The 18,376-nt window shown below is 39.6% G+C and overlaps 1 protein-coding gene across 2 annotated transcripts in view; it reads right to left on the bottom strand.

Moving 5' to 3' along the window:
* NFKB1 (nuclear factor kappa B subunit 1) overlaps positions 1-18,376 on the bottom strand; it is a 121,905-nt gene that overhangs the window by 25,994 nt on the left and 77,535 nt on the right. For both annotated transcript variants that reach the window (XM_043438262.1, XM_043438263.1), the window contains exons 7-11: positions 12,931-13,094; positions 10,781-10,939; positions 9,327-9,431; positions 7,104-7,195; positions 5,235-5,373 (exon numbers count right to left, since the gene is read on the bottom strand). In XM_043438262.1, coding sequence (XP_043294197.1) covers positions 5,235-5,373; positions 7,104-7,195; positions 9,327-9,431; positions 10,781-10,939; positions 12,931-13,094 — 659 coding nt within the window. The remainder of the gene's footprint in view (positions 1-5,234; positions 5,374-7,103; positions 7,196-9,326; positions 9,432-10,780; positions 10,940-12,930; positions 13,095-18,376) is intronic.

The following is an 18,376-nucleotide window of genomic DNA, read 5'->3' as shown; positions in this document are numbered from 1 at the left end:
GCTGAAGTGGAAGTTTTCTATCAGGAACTGGTGAGAATCGGGGCTGAATGGGACCACACTGTCAAGCCCCTGGACTGTGAACCTAAGGGGTTTAACTGACAGGAGAGCCACGCATTGTTTCTGAACTGGGGACGCCGTGTACAGGATGGTGTTTCAGGAAGGTCTGTCACCGGTGTACAGGTGAGAAGCAGAGACAGCACAGACAGAAAGTGACAGAAGCTGCTTCTTCGTGGTCACCATGAGAATAAAAATGGGTGGATCCCGCAAAGACAACAAGAGAGGGAACTGCAGCCGTTGGTGACTCATGAAATATGTGAGGCTAAAAAGTTTAAGACCACTGCTTGACTAAAATACAGTGATGCCCGCTGAGATTTTTGACAGTCCAGCTCTAGATACTATTTAGACCTTTCCCCCTCATTCCTTATGTGATCACTCTATTTTTCTTTCGCTTCTCACCAGCCCCATGGCCCCTCTGAGTTCTGCCAGCGCCTTTGTGGTCTATCGTTGCATTCTTGTTTCTTCTTTCTGTTTCCCTTTCTTTACCTTCTCTGATTTTCCCACCATACATTTTTTTCCTCCCTTCTCTCTTTGGAAACAAAGGAGTGAAGAAGCTGTTTGGGTTTTGTTTAATAGGGTATTCTTTTTTTTTTCAGTCAGCACCGCAATACTTAGCAATTGTCCTATTTCTGGTTCTTCAGGTCAGTTCTGGTCATTGTTTATGTTCAGAAAGATCTTCAAAATTTCTAATTCTGTGGTTGTTTCAGCCGTCTCAGGGCTAGGAAGAATGCTGTTGTTTACTGATTATCTCGTGAACATCTAAGGGCAGTTGAAAGATGAAGCAGGGGAAAGTACGGTAGCAAAGTACACTTAAAAAATCATCTTTTAAAAACAAATCCTGTTCAGATTCAGGAAAACAAAAGCCAGCATGGGTCAACTTTGACGAACACATGCTCCCACTAGAAAAGGGCGACTTCAAAGTGGAGAAACTTAAACAATTTCCTCAACAAGAGGCTTTGGACAGATTTACAAAATTTCTCCATGGAGAAATTTGTATCATGACTAACAGTCATAATTATTACTCATCCTATAAACTGTTGATCTTACATGAGACATTAGTTCATCAATAATACGAAATACAAGAGCAAACCAGACAACACATTCACCTTCAGAAATAAATATTATCCACTGACATGCTTTCTAGCAAAGAGATCATTTGGTATTTGCTATGTATTCCTTTTGACTTATAAAACAGATATTCACCGGTTACATTCATTGTAAAATGGGAACTTTTAAGAGTCAATTTAAAAAATATTAACTATCAAAAAAAAAAAATATTAACTATCCTACAGTCATTAAGATGTCAATGACAAGAAATAGATATAGTAAACTCCACAACAAGCTTTTTTAAAATAAAAGAGCCTGTGGTCTGAATTTCCATGGAATTGAACATGGGGACTTTCACGCTGGGTTCACTCATCCTTGTGGTCTATTTTCGATGGTGGACCATGGGATGTACTATGAAACATCAACCTATTCTAAAAGGGCTCAATACAAGCTCTTCTGTGCAGAAGAGGAAACCGAAGCTAGGATGTTAAGGGACTTGTATGAGGTCAGGGAAGAGTGAAGATCAGATACAAGGTGTACTGAGCAGTCCATTATGTCATCACTTTTTGGGAAACACTCAACGCATCTTCACTTCCTTTAATAAAGGGTGACTTAAGATAACAGCTTAGTTCACAAAATGTCGATACAACTTTTAGCCTCTACCACCTTTTGCTCCGCATGTGCCTTAAAAGTACCTCATTCTTGCTTTCCGGGTTCTAGTTTGCTAGTAAAGAAGGATGTCTGCATTCATCCTGACCACACCTTTCGTAATTGAAAGATTACAATTCTAGTTCTTCCTAGTCCCCATCTTTTCAGACTGAGAAGTCATTGTGGTCTTTCTTTGCTTTTGTACAACGGCTCCTCAACTATCTTCTTCCCTTGCCAACCATCCCTCTCTTGATTATTTTGATTGTTTCCTTGGACCCAACCATCTCCATGACACTTTAATGAGACACAATGTCAGTGGCCATAAAGGATGCAGAGTTCAGGGCTGGATGACTCTCTGCAACAAGTGGAGTATTACATACTGCTTTGTCTAACGTCCTACTTGGTGGCACCCAACAAGTTACCAGTGTTTTGAATAAGGATAGCAACTGAGTGGGTCAATCAGTAACTTAGGTCTCAGATCTTTAATAAGCATCTTCTGTGTGACATACACTGTTTGAGATGTAGCAATAAACATGAAAGACCAAATCTGTGATCTCAAGAACATTCTTCCTACTAGAAGTACAAATAAGACAACAGACACATAAATTAATAGGTAAGATAATTTTACATATTGATAAAAATAAGTGAAGAATATGAAACAAGGCAATGAGACAGGGAGTGAGTCCAGGAGCTGGGGGCAGTGGAAGGTACGTTCAATGACTTCTGAGAAATGAAGACAGTGATTCTTTGGATTGCACAGTTTGGATTCGTTTCCATATAATTACTCTGATGCTAAATGACCTGCTACTTTTCTGGCCAGTCACAGGTCTGGTGTGATTATTTCCCCTTGTGATTATTTCAACCTGGGATTTTATAATCCAGAAGGTTTTATAGACTAAGGTAATTTGTTATCTTCAATAAAACAGTTCTAATCTTACAACAGGGCTTCCCAGGTGTTGGCAGTGGTAAAGAACCTGCCTGCCAATGCAGGAGACACAAGAGATGTGGGTTCAATCCCTGGGTTGGGAAGATCCCCTGCAGGAGGGCCTGGCAACCCACTTCAGTATTCTTGCCTGCAGAATCCCATGGACGGAAGAGCCTGGCGGGTTACAGACCATGGGGTCTTAAAGAGTCGAAAACGACTGAAGTGACTCAGACCACGCACATAATTTCACAACTCAATCCTGGTACGTGTTGGCCATTCTTTCTGTGGAGCTCAACTATTAACTCTTATTTTTCCAGGTGGTTCTTTTTACTATTTGTATAGATGGGGTTTTTAGTCAGTGATAGCCTGGAAGGTAAGTGCTTCTTGCATAGAGGTGAAGTTTTGAACTTTCAGGAGACCCCAACCCAAGACAGCTCCTACTATAATAGAGTAGCAACGAGCGTAATAGTCTGATGTACCCCTGCTGTATCCATACACAGATACCACTGGGAAATAGACTCCGGCAGCCTAGAAACCAAGTTCAGCTTTGAATATTTCTAGGCTCATACATGGGTAGGGAATCTGAGTTGCCTTTATTAAACCAATTCTCTGTATTAGAAAAATTGACATTAATTTGAACATGTTGTAAGAGAAGAAACCTATTTTTTTTTTTCCCCTCAGAAAGTCCAAAAAATTTGCCCTGTTTCTGTTTTGTGTCTACTTTTATAGAAGGATGTTAATCCAAAGCGGGGAAGTGGCCACTCCTGGGGAAGCCAAGTGGGCAGGGCTTGCCGCCTCATTTTACATAGAGCTGCTCAGCTTTATACACCGGAATTTCACATGAAATTTCATATGGAGAGAAAAAAGTCTCCTCTGCTGACAGTGTTTTCAAACCATCAACAAAATGCACTGTGAACCTGACCCATCTGTGGAGACGTCACAAGCTCAGAAAAGAAACAAGAATGCACGGAACCATTTTCTAAGTGCTGCTGCCACAACATGAATTCTAGGAAAAGCAAGCCTCTTAGAAAACTAGCCATCGCAGGCTGCTGTCACAGGATCAGCAGGCGTGTGCGTGGCTGCCGCGGCACCTTTGCAGGTTCCAGCCTCAGCCAGGACCTGGGTGCCTCGCCCTCCCCACTCTCACTTCCCTCTAGTCCAGGGCCTTCTAATTTTGTCTGTGCTACAGCTTCTTTTGCAGCCTGGATCTCTTCTTAGGATCATAGTTTTCGGTATGTAAAATACAAAATAGGATTACAAAGAAACTGAGTTGTTTTAAAGTACATTTCTAGCCATGGACCTGCAGAGGAGTCAGTGGACTCCAGGTTAACAAATACTTTTGGGGCCTGTTATACTCATTTTGAGAGGATTCTCATGGCTGCATTTCCCATTCTGCCCGCTTGGATTCCAGTCCTGTCTTTTGAACGGCCACAGGAACCTAAAATGCAACATGATTTAAACTGACTTCTGCCTTTGCCCACCCAAATCTACTTCTGCTCCACTGATCGTTCATCAATTCACCCACCTCACAATCTTCCCAGGGTCATCTATGACTCCTGATTTTCTCCTTCACTTCTTACCCCAACCAACAGCTGGGTCCTCCTGACATCATCACTGCACTGCCTCATGGATCTACGTTCTCCTTTCACACCACTGCACTAAGAGCTTCACTAACCTCACCCTTTCTTACTGGGATTCTTGCATTATTCTTCTGACTCACTGCTGCCCAGACAGTCTCTTCAGGGTCTATGTAGAGAAGGCAGAGGCATCAATCTAAATCTAAACTGGCCTGGTCCTTCCCGTTTCCAATTTCAAAGCACAATTCTGTAGGCTCCAGTCATAGCACCCCAGAGCCTAGCCCTTCCTTCCTGCCCTCCTTCAGGAGTCCCTCTGGGTGCGCCTTAGCCTCACTTTTCTCTGAACATACACTGACTGTTCCTAAGCCAGGGGAACCCTTTCCTTCTCTGCGGCACACTCAACCACTGAAAGACATGCCCAACTTTCATGACCTTGAAGAAGCTTTCTTCTTGTGGCTTCTTCAGAATCGAGGGTTCTCTCTCCTTGGCATTATCCTATGTTTTCGTGGCTGTTTTACTTTTGGAATTACCAAAATAATAATTTGCATTATAACAATTTAAGGAGACTATTTTCTCTCCTTCTTGGTGCATCCTTTGTGAGGAATAGAGCGCTGCCTTACCATTTGTATGGCTCTGCACTGCACGGTGGCTGAGTCTTCTGCTCAACTGTGTGAGGCCAGCGGCTGATTCTCCTAGACAGCAAGCCTTATGTTTTCATCTCAACTGCCTGACCCCTGAGTTCTTCAATAAATGATAGACTCTCAAATTCAAAGAGAAATTTTAAATGCTCAACCTCATATAAAACTTGGTGGAAACATGACCCTAAAATCATATATTACTTCTTTCGTCTCTAAAAAGAAGTACCATGGACCCAGGAACCAGTTACTAGGAAGCTGGTCAAACAGGGTGACTGCCTGACCTTTTCTCAACAGCCTGGCCTCTTGTTGGAACAAGCGCAAGTGTTTAAACAACTGAGTTACCTTTGATTTCAGGATAGTAGAGGAAAGGTTTTGGTTCGCTAGTTTCCAAATCAGATTTCCTCCGAAGCTGGACGAACACAGAGGCTGGTTTTGTAATGTTGACATCCTTATACTTTGGAGTTTTGAAGACAATGGCAAACTGCAGGATACAAAGATCCAAATGTTGGAGTAGGACTACATTTCTTTTACAGCAGTGGTACTCATTAAATACATTCTTTATGCCCAATGCTTAGACACAGTGTATTAAAAAAATACAACACCCTAGAGAAAGTTACAACCTTGGAATTCTGTACCCATATATTTTTATTCTATTGCCAACGTGAAATTGAAATATAAGATTATGCCAATGTACTGCAAATCCTCATTAGTTCATTCGTCTAAAGTTTCAAATGTCTTTCAGTGTAAATAACCATGTGAATAAAATACATTGCATACATCCACTTTCCCAAAAGAGCCTTAAAAGCCTCCAAGATTATTTACTGCAATATCATAAAGATATAATGGAAAGAGAGAGAGGAGGATGGTTGGTACCACTGTGGGCCTCCTGGCCAGCCAACAACCATAGCAAAAAGCTAAACCCTTAAGGGAGACACAGTAACAGGGTCAGCATACTGTGAGGGGAGGATGGCCAAGGCTCTAGACACACACAGGCATCTGTAACGCCTCTAAGACAGCCTCCTTGGTGTCTGCTAGTATAAGAATAAACAGATTTAGTGTTTTTTTTTTTAATTTCATCCACAAAATTAATGTTTAATCTAACAGTTATGCACAGAACCTTCCAGAGTTTCTTTATGCTATGTAAACATGAACACAGAATCTTTGTTATATACACTTTGTTTCATATGTGTCTTTTAAAAAATTTCAGTGTTGTATCTTTGAGATCTTTCCATGTTAGTCTGTATTCATTCTTTTTTGATAACTGTATAATATCCCCTAACGTTTACTTAACTGGCCACTAACTGATGGACATTTGGATTCTTTCCATTTTGTGTGTGTGTGTGTGAAAATTGTATTCCTTAATCACTCAGAGTAATTGTTAAGATGAGGATTCAGCATTTTCATCTCTTTGTCATACACTTAATTGTTCTTGGGAGATCTTGATTTATCATGATGATATCAGCCTCAACTAGAAGAATTCTCCTGTCAACACTTTTCATTAGAATACCCTTTTAACAGGTCTCCTCGTGTTACTCTGGGAGAATACCATTACAGACTGTGTTTCCCTCAAAGTTGTATGGTGAAGACCCCGTAGTGTGGCTGTATTAGGAGATAGGGCCTTTATGGAAATAAGTAAGGTTAAATGACGTCATAAGGGTAAGGCCCTGATTGGATAGGATTAGTGGTCTTAAAAGAAGAGGCACCAAAAAAGGGAAAAATAAAAAGAAAAGACACCAGAGAGCTGCTTCTCTCTCTGCCATGTTAGGACATAACAAGAAGGTGGCTGTCTGCCAACTAGGGAGAGAGCCCTCGTCAGGAACCAACCCTGTCAGACCTTGATCTGGGACTTATAGGCTCCAGAACCACAAGCAAAAGACTGCTTTTCTTTTATTCACTCAGTCTATGATATTTTGTTATCAGTCTGAACAGATGAGTGAAATATGCAACACATTTCTACTTAAGGGTTTGAGGGTCACTGGCTTGCATCTAGGTGATCACATACCTGACAGAGCTTTGCCCATAATTCTATGGTAGGAATCTTTTCTGGAACACTTCCAAGACACAGTGCTCTTTGATGAAAGTTACATAAATATTTATCATTTTTTCTTTTTTATACTTGGAATCTAAGTACTGAATTTCAACAAGGCAGAAAACATAGTATCATCTTCCTTACCATCCACTTACTTATCATCCTTATCATCACCCACTTACTTGTCTATGAACATCCGTGGGGGAAAAATCTCCAAATCCTTCCCAAATTCCACCATTTTCCTCCTCTTCGTAAAATCGAATCTGGATGTCATCTGTAAACAGTCATGTTCAGGTGTATAATTTCACACAGTATAATAACATTCATAAATGTGATGAAAAATAAAGCTGGTTCAAGAGTCCACCTACTATGTACTTAACCTTTTTTGAAAGTAATTAATATAAAATAGACTTCTGAATTACTTAAAATTTTTAGTAAAATTTTTTTGTTACCATAGTAATGGGCCCCAAGTTTCGTTTGTAAGGACAGAATTCTAGATTTACCTATTCAATCTGAGTTTTCTCTTAGTCAATCTTTGAATAACTTCTCCATCCCTAAACCAGTTCACCCTCCAGGAACATGAAAGATAGTGAAGAATATCAGAATCCCAAAAGGTGGTTCACCTGGATACAGATTTACGTTAACAAAATTTAATTTAAAGTTTACTATTTGGCAGACACTGTTCTAAGTGATTTTATATGCATGTATTAACTGATTCCTTCTTCAGCTCTGTGATGCAAGTTTACTATTAATATCCTCATGCTGCAGAAGAGAAACTGGAGTTCGCAGCGGTTAAGTAACTTATCTAAGGTTGAACGGTTAGTCAGGAGAGACCAGGGTTTGAACACGGACACTGCAGGCTCAGACCCCAGGCTCTTAAGCGCCCTCCCACGCGGCCTCTCTGCAATGTCCTAGGAGTCCCTGTTGAGAAACCGCCAAAATTACACGTTGGTCTAGTCCCTTTGGGTTAAATTAGAATGTCTGAATTTCACACTTCAGTCATGGATTCGACTCCTGCAGAAATATGACAATATAACTCAGGTTGGCATCTCCCTGGCTTCACTTCCTAATTCACAGGGAGGAGTACACTATTGACTTGCAAAAACTAAACGTATATTTCTATTTAAATAGAATTTTAGAAATATTAGGGTTGGGTAAGACATTCATAGGACTACCCTGGACCTAGTTATTCAGATTCTTTAAACTAGGTATCAAACTTCTCTTAATTAGCCATTTCAATGTAATGATGATGACTAACAGTCACATTTACAAATAAAGGTACTTAGATTGTGTTTACCCATCGTATGTACACCCAGCGATCCGGAAACGCACATTGCTTGGATAGAACTGGTTAAAAGAAAGCTGATGCCAGAATCTGCAGAGAAAGTGTAACCATTCTGGGGACAAAGATATACACCTTTACCTTAAAATCTGATCTCATTTTTTTTTCTGACTTTTTATTTGAGAGCATTCAGCCTCAAAGGAAAATTTTCTTTTTTTAAAGCCATAGTTCTTTAAATAGGAGCTACATTTCCAGTTAATCAGCTGCTTGCTCTGAAAATGCTCATCAGAGTAAGCAGCTAGGTAACTGCTTGTAGTGAGTGTATCTTTATTATGGTATACCTTTTATGGTTTTATTTTTAAAATGAGTAAAGCTTGAGAAAATAACGATCTCCTGCTTATCCTAACTTATCAATCTTGTGCTATATTTAGTGAGAGATAAATGCTAAGACCTTTTCTGAAAGTGAAAATTATGAGAGAAATATGCTGTGAGAATTTCCTTATAGCCCTTATCCTTTCTTTTTCTTAAATGACATCATAATGTCATGTGAAGATATCCAGAGAAACTCTCAGTGTTGCAACAAAGCACTGTAAGAGAAAAAAATTAACAATTTTACACTATGTAAAACATTTATCATGCGTGTGTGTGTAAGTGAAGCATGGGCTATTACTCATTTATTTAAAGTTCACATATCAAAGTTAAAAGCATAAAAACACTGAAATATCACTGATTACAATGATCACTATTTTCTTATTTCTCTCTACAACGTGGGAGACCTGGGTTTGATCCCTGGGTTGGGAAGATCCCCTGGAGAAGGGAAAGGCCACCCATTCCAATATTCTGGCCTAGAGAATTCCATGGACTGAATAGTCCATGGGGTTGCAAGGAGTCGGACACGACTGAGCAACTTTGACTTTCACTTCACGTCTGTTGAAAATTTTAAATGAATTAGTTGGGTTAAGAAATAACATGGACAACTTAATTTTGGAAGAGAGGAAATGTATAAATTTTTAAAAGGAGTTCTACGCCACAGGAGAGATGTTACTGGGCTCATTGCCAAAAAGTGACTCATAAACACACTCAGAATTACATTTCACATCTTGAGATCAGAGCCTGTATTTACCTTTCTGAACCTTGTCACAGAGAAGATAAATCTCTTCCCCTCCAGTTACACATCCAGCTGTCCTGTCCATTCTTACTATTTTCAAGTTAGACGCATTGGGGGCTTCTGTTCACAGGAGAAAAACAACAAACATCATGATTTATCGTCAGCTTCACATGGGACCTTCTGTGAGGGACCTTAACCAAAGCATACTTAACCAAAAGAAAATTCAAACAGATGCTTTCACTCATATTGCTATTACAAAAATATGGATAAAAAGTGCCTTCTGAAATCCTCAGAGCACTGCTTGGGCATGGCTCATTCATTATCCCCAAAGTAGATGAGGCAGAAAGGAGCAGTATTCATTTCTCCCACGAACACAGTAAGAGATATTAATAGAGAAAGAGAAAGAACTTTTCTGATGTTTCAGGAAGTTCCAAGCTAAAGGATGTGTGGAATTTCAATTAGGTCAAGACTTCAACCCCAAACTTACATCCATGGTACTGATACACCATTTACAAGAGTCCTAGAAATTTAGGAAAAGTACAGGTTTCTGAAACTATTAATTTTTATTCTATAGAAAAGAAAAACGAAGATATTATATTTCCTTTTCCCAAACTAAATTAGAATTCTGTGTGGTTAAGAGGTAAAGTTTTGTGTGGTAATAGTATAAAAGCTTCCTTTTTTTTGTTGTTCTAACAGCTGCATTTTAAAGTGATCTTTGGTATAGGAGCCTAAAACATTTTATAAAGCTTTCACTTCCCTTTAAACCTGTTTAAATTAGAGAAATCAGTTAGCTGTTGTACTTGGGGCATGGAGTTTTCTACTTAGACTAAACTCTATGACCTTTTAATGAGCTTAAATACTGCCCTTACAGACAGTTTGGAAATATCCATCTGTTTAATAAAGCCCATGCATACCAAATAAGAAATCTGCATGGTAAATGCCAAAGACCACTGTAAAATCTTCTCAAAAACTCCAGGAACTACAGATGGAAATAGAATTTTGAAGCCACAAAATATCAAAATATCTGTACTGCTCATTTAGTTAACCTGAAGTTCCTAAATGGATAAAGCTGTAACATGCAAGAGTGAAAATGGGTAAGTATAAGAGTTATCTTTCATTAACTTCTCTTCAGAGCCCCAACTATTTTTCCCATCTAAGAGCCCCAGCAATATAGCCTCATAGTAAAGAATGCATAAATAATAAGAAATTTGGCATTGCATGTAAAAGGCTTTAACAAAGATGAGGAAGGAGATTTATTGAGCGCCTCACCATATTTCACTTTTAATCTTGACATCAACTTTTTAAGCTAGACTTCAGTATTCTTATTTTGCAGATGATAAACATGAGGCTCCAAGGGATTAAGTTACTTTCCCCAGGAAGCAGAGCTAGTCAGTAACTGCCAGGGTGGGGATGGAAGTCTGGTCCTGACTTTGCAGCAAGCTGCCTCAGGTCAGCAGTCAAGTACTCACTGCTGTCGTAGATGGCGTCCGACACCACGGGTTCCAGGCGCCGCGTGAAGCTGCCGGTACTGTCTGGGAGGAAAGCTGTAAACATGAGCCGTACCACGCTGAGGTCCATCTCCTTCGTCTGCTGAAGAGCTGCCTGGCGGATGATTTCTTTTTCCCGATCTAGGACCAGACAACACAGGGTGTTCATGTCCAGGGAAAGGCGAAAGTACGAACATTTTAGATCAAGTGCTTTTATAAAGCCCCAATTAAGCACATCAACTTAAAGTAAAAGTCATTTTTCTCTTTTGAAATTCTTCATATTGCTAATAAAATTTTAAGAATTATCTACATCATCCCAACATAAAGGCATCAGAAGAAGGCCTGCATTGTTTTTGGATCACAGTGAAAACTATCCTGTATGTGACAAATGGCCTCATTCCTTTCCTATCATCCCCTGACCTCTCCCAAGACACAAAGGGTGTGATGGAAATGGAAGGGAGTAGCTGACTGTGCCTCAGTTGTGTTGAGGAACGTGAAAATCAAATATTCCAGCAGTGATAAATATATATACACTATCATGTGTAAAACAGAGAGTGGGACGTCACTAAATAACACAGGGAGCCCAGTCTGGTACTCTGTGACAATCTAGAGGGGTGAGGGTGGAGGCAGGGGAGACAGGTTCAGGAGGGAGGGGATATGTATGTAATGATTTGCACTGGTGTACGGCAGAAACCAACACAAAATTGTAAAGCAATTTTCCATCAATTAAAAAATAAATTAAAAAAATTTTTAAGGAAATTAAATATCCCCGAAGCTCTATTCATCCCATAGCGCCCAGCATAGTACCTGGCACATAGCAAGCAGGAACTCAAAAACTGCAGTTAAGGAGCCAAATAACTCACTGCATTTGGCTCCTGTCCCTGTGACGGAGCTTTCTTATCGATGGATGTGACTGGACTTAACTTATAAAATCATAAGAGGTGATACTTCAGGTGAAGAGTATTACAAAAGAGGTACAGTTGAAGTGATACAAAACCTCAAAGGAGGGGAGAATCCAGAGGCTTTGGAGCAGAAGAGACATTGCCCTGAATCTTGAAAGGATGGTAGAACCTGAACTCAGGAAGAGAATGAATAAAGACATCCCAGGAAGAGAAAGGATGTGCCAAGGAGAGGAAGAGAGAAACCATGGTGCTTGTATGGAGCGGTTCAGTTTGACAGGAAGGAGTGTTGTGGGAGACAGTTGGAAATGCAGACTGGGGCCAGCTCTCGGGATGCCTAAAATGCCAGGGTCTGGAATTTGGATTTTGTAGGCAACAGGGAGACCTTGAATAGTGGTGATGTGCAGGCTGTAGTGAGATCCGTCTGGTCAGAGGACATAAACCAGATTAGAAGTAGCGAGGGACAGAGACAGCAACAAAAAATCGGCATGAGGAATGGAACCCCACAGAGCACAGAAGAGCTGGATCACAAACTGGATGGAGAGGCAGCAAAGGTGAGAAGGGGGCCTCAAAGATGACGTGAAGGTTCCGAGGATGAATATCAGAAGACAGAACATGTTTATGGGAAAATGATGACTGCTTTTGGAGCACCTGAGTGTGAACTGGTGGCAGGACGGCTAGACGAAAGGACAACACAGAAAAGCAAAAACGGCACATGTCATGGGACAAACATTGGGGTTGAAAGAAAAAACACAAGGCAGGAAAATATAATATCATAGCATTTTTTTATGATAAAGAGGATAGCTGAATAATGTGCCCGAGAGCCCAAAGAAAGGAAGATTCCTTATGCTAAGGTGAGCTGGAGGAGTTATAACAAAGGAGGTGTTCTTTGAGTCTTGAATTCTGAACTGGTTTTGACAGGTTGAAGAGGGAAGCGTGGTATTTTAGGTAGAGGTAGGAGTGCATCAGTGTTTGAGGGGGTGATGGGAAGAGGTGGGGACCAGGTGGAACCTGAGATAAAGCTGGAAAGGGGGCTGGAGTCAGGCTTCGTATGCTCGGCTATGGCAGTACAGAGGTTGTTCTAGCAGTAGCAAGATGCCATCAGAGGCTTCTGAGTGGTTTCAGGGCGGGAGCAGCCTGGGGCACAGACTGAGGGTGAGATGAGCTCCAGGTCTACGCACAGGGGAAGAAAAACCAGAGTGCTCAAAGGACTGAGGCTGGAGGGACACTCACCTGTGAGCTGCCGGTCTCCTCCACCTTCTGCCTGCAAATAGGCAAGATCAGGATGCACCAAAAGGCCGGGATTGTAGCCCCTTATACAGGCATCTGTCATCCGTGCTTCCAGTGTTTCAAATACTTTTTTCTTTGTCACATGAAGTATACCCAGGTTTGCAAAGCTGGAGGAAAAACAGTAACGGCAACAACAACCAAAAGTTAGGCAGACAGAGACTACAGTCCTGTTTTACTCTAACAAAGAGGATGGAGAAAACACGCACAGACCCTCAGCCACACTGCTATCACCAGCTGCACGTCAGGTCAGGCTGGGCTTTGCCACCAAATCAGTCTGTGGTGAACTCAGAAAAATCTTCTGGTTTTCAAAGCTTATTAGACTTGCAAATTATGATTCAGGGACTGGGGTATACATACCTTAATAAGAAAGTTTCACCTAAACTCATTTTAAAGTATTTTCTAGGAGAGTTGTATAAAAGGAAATTTAAATTCCAGATATACTAACTTAACAAACTTTTAAAAAATAATACATGAAATGCTATATTTGGAAGATTATTTTTTCCTTGTGGATCGTCCTTGGGCCTTGATGGGATTTAAAGTCTACCTAGAACCCCATCTCCTCCTGGGCTCTCTCTAAGGTTGGAATTATTTATGATCACTAGAATGTCTACTCTCCACATGCACTAAGTCTTCAGGTTCACCTTTAATGAGGGAAGGAGAACCTTTTATATGGCAAAGGCTACATATCTATAGAACAAAATATGCTCATTAAAGCAATTCAGGGAATTTTTAAGAAAATATATGAAGTGCTCCAGCAATTCACTTTTTAAAATAAAGTACATGAAACAAAGAAGTGTGTTCAATAAATCTAATATAACAAATAGGCAAAAAAAAAAAAAAAAAGTGTACCAAGGAGACTCATTCAAATTCAACAAATATTTATTTTGCTTCATATTGCCAGGCAGTGTCCTGGGTGCTTCTGTCAACAGTAAAGGAATCCCTGACTTCACAGAGTTCATATGTTACTGTAACAACAGAGAGAAAACAAGTGCAACAACAGAGAGAAAGGAAACAAGTAAGTCATAATTTAAAAGGTAAAAAGTGTTACCAAGAAAAACAAGGAATGGGAAACGGGAAGGGCAGAAGTAGAAGGCCCGACACTTAAAAATTTGGAGATAGGACATGCCTGGTGGTCTGGTGGCCAGAACCCTTTGAGTTCCCAGTGCAGGGGCTCAGGTTCTATCCCTAGTCGGGGAACTAGATCCCACATGCCTAACTAAGAGTTCACATGCTGCGACTAAGACCGGACACAGCAAAACAGATATTTCTAAAAATAAATTTCTAAAAATTATAAAATATTTTTTTAGATAGAGAGAGGCCAGCAAGGGCCTCACTGAAAAGATGTCAACTGAGCCAAGACTTGGAAGGAAATGAAGGTTGGGACGTGGATATGTAGAAAAAGCATGTCTAAGATGGAAGGAACAGCAAGTGCAGAGACCCTGAAGTAGGACCATGGCTGGTGTCCACAAGACAACAATGGCAAGGAGGCCACTGTGGTTGGAGTGAGACAAGCAAGCAGTCATCAGCATGTGCAGCTGTATGTAAGTTCAGAGAAATAAGCGGGGCACAGATCTTTTAAAGTCTTGTAAGCTTCTGTAAGGATCCTTCTTTTTCTCTGGCTTTTACTTGGAAGGGAAAAAAAATATTAGTAGAGGAAAGACAGAAATATTATGACAACTGGATCAAATGAAATAAAGAATAAGATAATGTTGGAAGGCCAGATAAACTAGACAAAGAAAATATATGAGGTAAAGGCAGAATGAGATGAGCACTCAGACAGAGGCTCAGAGATGAAATGAGATGGGGGTCCACACAGTGATGAAAAAATGTAGGACAGCTGAGACACACAGCGAGAAGAAAATACAAAATATAACCTCCTGGAGAGCAGAGAGATCTGGTGCCAAGAACAGCGCTTGACACTGGGTGTTTAAAAAATGTCTGTTGGATGAGTAAATGCAGGAATTTATCCAGCACAGAAAAATATGCACTATGGCAAAATGATAAGTGTGGAGAAACAGTCAGATTTTCAGAAAGAGCACCTCCATAGTCTGGCCTGTTAGTCCTTACTACTATACAGGACATCTGTAATTATGGGAAAACAAGGTAACAGCATTGACAAAATGGTGTCGCACTTCACACTTCACCATCCATAAAGGGTTTTTCATGTATATTACCTAATTTAACCCCTGTGAAAAAGACATCATCATTATCACATGAAGTGTTAGTCACTCAGTTGTGTCCGACTATTTGCGACCCCATGCACTGTAGCCCGCCAGGCTCCTCTGTCCATGGAATTTTCTAGGCAAGAATCCTGGAGTGGGTTGCCATTTCCTTCTCCAGGATTATCACATGAATAATGGATTTACTCTGGGAATAAATGAAACAATACAGAAGTCCGTCTTCTGCTTTAGGTAATAGCAGAGCAACGAAGACCATGTAAGCTTCTCACTTTAAACAACAAAAAGCAGTGTTCATACCCTGGACAATAGATGGCTTAGGACAGTGAACCTAGAGGAAAGGAAGACAAACACGGTGAGTCTTAAAATTATGCTTCACTGATACCGAGAGAGAGCTTCCTGGCTGCAGCGTAGGGAGGGGCAGCTGAAACACAGCCTGCTGCTCTCCCTGAGTGGAGGGGACAGAGGAGACCGACAAGGACAGAATTCACGGGCAGACACCAGTGAGGAGAGTCCCACAGAGGGACACTCGGAGCGTGAGTGCGGGGAGATGACCCACGGTTGGGAAAAGAACCAGCAGAAGCACGGATAAAGCTGCTTCTGGAGCATACACGGGGCTAGGGTAGTGCAAGAAATCTTGTGAAACATGAAGGATTCGAGTGGACACTTAGAAAGACACTGCCTTAGTAATGGTTTCAAGTTAACCCTAGATTAAAGTCTGCTCTGGTCTCCCTAAAAAAGCTTAAAAGTCAGTCCAGAAAAGGCCAAACTAGTCTCAAATTTAACTTTATCCCAATGCTCAAAAATATTTGCAATATTCCCCCAAAAGCCTGTAAAGATGGAAATTACAATGTTTGGGAAGAAAAATACACTAGATGAAATTAAGAACAAATTAGACACTGTAGACAAAATGTTTAGTGAACTTGAGGACACAGTAATAGAACTATCTGAAATGAAACAGAGAAAAGTGAAAAAGAAAAAGAACAGATCATTCATGAGCTGTGGCACAATTTTAAATGGCCAAATATACTGATACATGAGATTAATGTTCTAGAAGAGAAAAAAAAGGAGTGTATGGAAAAAGTATTTAAAAAATAATGGCTGAAAAGTTTTAAAATTCAATAAAAATAGAAACTCAGAGATTCAAGAATCTCAATAAATCACAAAGAACAAGAAACATGAAAAATATGACACTAAAGCTTAACATAATCAAATTGCTGAAAACTAGCAATGAAGAGAAAAAGTAAAAAGCTGACAGAAAACACTTGACACATTATGTACAGAGGAATAAAGACGTAAGAATGACGGGACACTCTTTTTGGAAACAATGAAAGCCAGAAGACAATGAAGCAGTGTATTTTAAGGACATGCAAGGACACCCTATGATTCTACACTCCTCAAAAATATCTTTGAAAAATAAAGACAAAATAAAGACTGTAAGATGTACAAATTGAAAGAATTTAGCAGTGCACCAGTAGTTAAAAAAAAAAATTGAAAGAAACTCAATACATGGCTAAGTATAAAATATTTTTTTCCTTATTTAAAAATTTCTTTAAAAGGTAACTGGTAATTTAAAGCAAAAATTAAAAAAAAACTATATGGTGAGATTTATATTAATGACATATGCAGATATAAAACATATGACATAATAGCTAGAAGGCCAAAAGAGGGAAAATGAGAGTATACTGTTAACATGCTCTAAGTAAAGAGGAATGGTGCTACTTGAAGGTAGCCTAGGTTAAGTTAAAGATGTACAGTATAAACACAAAAAGATTGCTAAAAAATACAAAGAGGTATAAACCTAAAAGGAGATAAATGAAATAACAAATAATCAAGTAATCTAAGAGGCAGAAAAAGAGGAAAAGAGGAACAACGAAAAGATGTGACAAGCAGAAAACAAACAGCAAGATGGTAGATTTAAACACAGCCATATCAATAATCATATAAAAATAAAAATCACTTAACACCCACTAAAAGACAGAGAGTGTCAGACTGAATAAAAAGATCCAACTATATGTAGTACAAATTTATTTTTAATATAAAGACACAAAAACACTAAACTAAGCAGATGGGAAAAATGTTTTAAGCTAACATTATTCAAAAGAAAGCTGAAGTAACTATGTTAGTCTCAGTCAAGGTAGATTTCAGAGCAAAGAATATTACCAGGAATAAAAAAGGTCATTTCATAATGATAAAGGGATCAATTCATAAGAGGACATAAGAATCCTAAACATTAATGCATCGAATAAAAGAGCTTCACAACATAAGAAGCACAATCTTAAAGAACTGAAAAGAGAAATAGATGCATCTATGAATATAGTCAGAGATTTAAATACTCTTAATAATTGATAGAACAGTAGAGAGAAAATTAGTAAGGAGACAAAAGCCTTGAACAAACAACCTCATTGATATTTACAGAACACGCATTCAATCTGATCACGCTAAACACTCTTTTTAAGTGCACAAGGAACACATATACCAAGAGAGACCATATTCCATCCATAAGACAAGCTTCAACACATTTAAAAGCAGTCAACTCATACCAAATACTTCCTTACCACAGTGGAACTCAATCAGATATCAATAACCAAGTTACCTAGGTAAGAATGTATTTAAATCAAGACTGGCCACGTAACAATTAATTGTTGAAGGTGAGTGATGGGTACAATGAAGGCTCATCATGCTAGTCTTTCTACTTTTGTATATGTTTGAAAATTTCTATAATAAAATGCAAAACAAAAACGAGAGCAGACATTATTATTACTAGCACATGAAACAGGAAAAACTGAGAGGATCCTAAAAGTTAACAAATGAGAACACAAAAGGGTACAGTCACTTTGGAAAGCAACTCGGCAGTTTCTTACCAAGATGAATGAACTCGTAGCACAAGTCCCTACAATTCCATTCCTCAGTATTTACCCAAGCCAAGAAAAATTACAACTCTGTTCACACAAAAAAGTGGCTTTGTTCTGAAAAACTAGAAACAAACCAAATATTCTTCAACAGGTAAACAAACTGATACACCAACACAACGCAACAATGTAACATTACCTAATAATTACAAAGAATAAACTCCTGTGTCCACAGCAACCCAGAGGAATCTGAAATACATTATGCTATATGAAATAAGCCCGATTCAAAAAGGCTACACACCGTATTATTGCATTTGAGTGTCATCATGGAAAAGGCAAAACTACAGGGGTAGCAAACAG

The sequence above is a fragment of the Cervus canadensis genome, chromosome 19, assembly GCF_019320065.1.
Source record: "Cervus canadensis isolate Bull #8, Minnesota chromosome 19, ASM1932006v1, whole genome shotgun sequence".
Taxonomy (NCBI): domain Eukaryota; kingdom Metazoa; phylum Chordata; class Mammalia; order Artiodactyla; family Cervidae; genus Cervus; species Cervus canadensis.
This window is presented reverse-complemented; position numbering and strand designations above follow the sequence as displayed.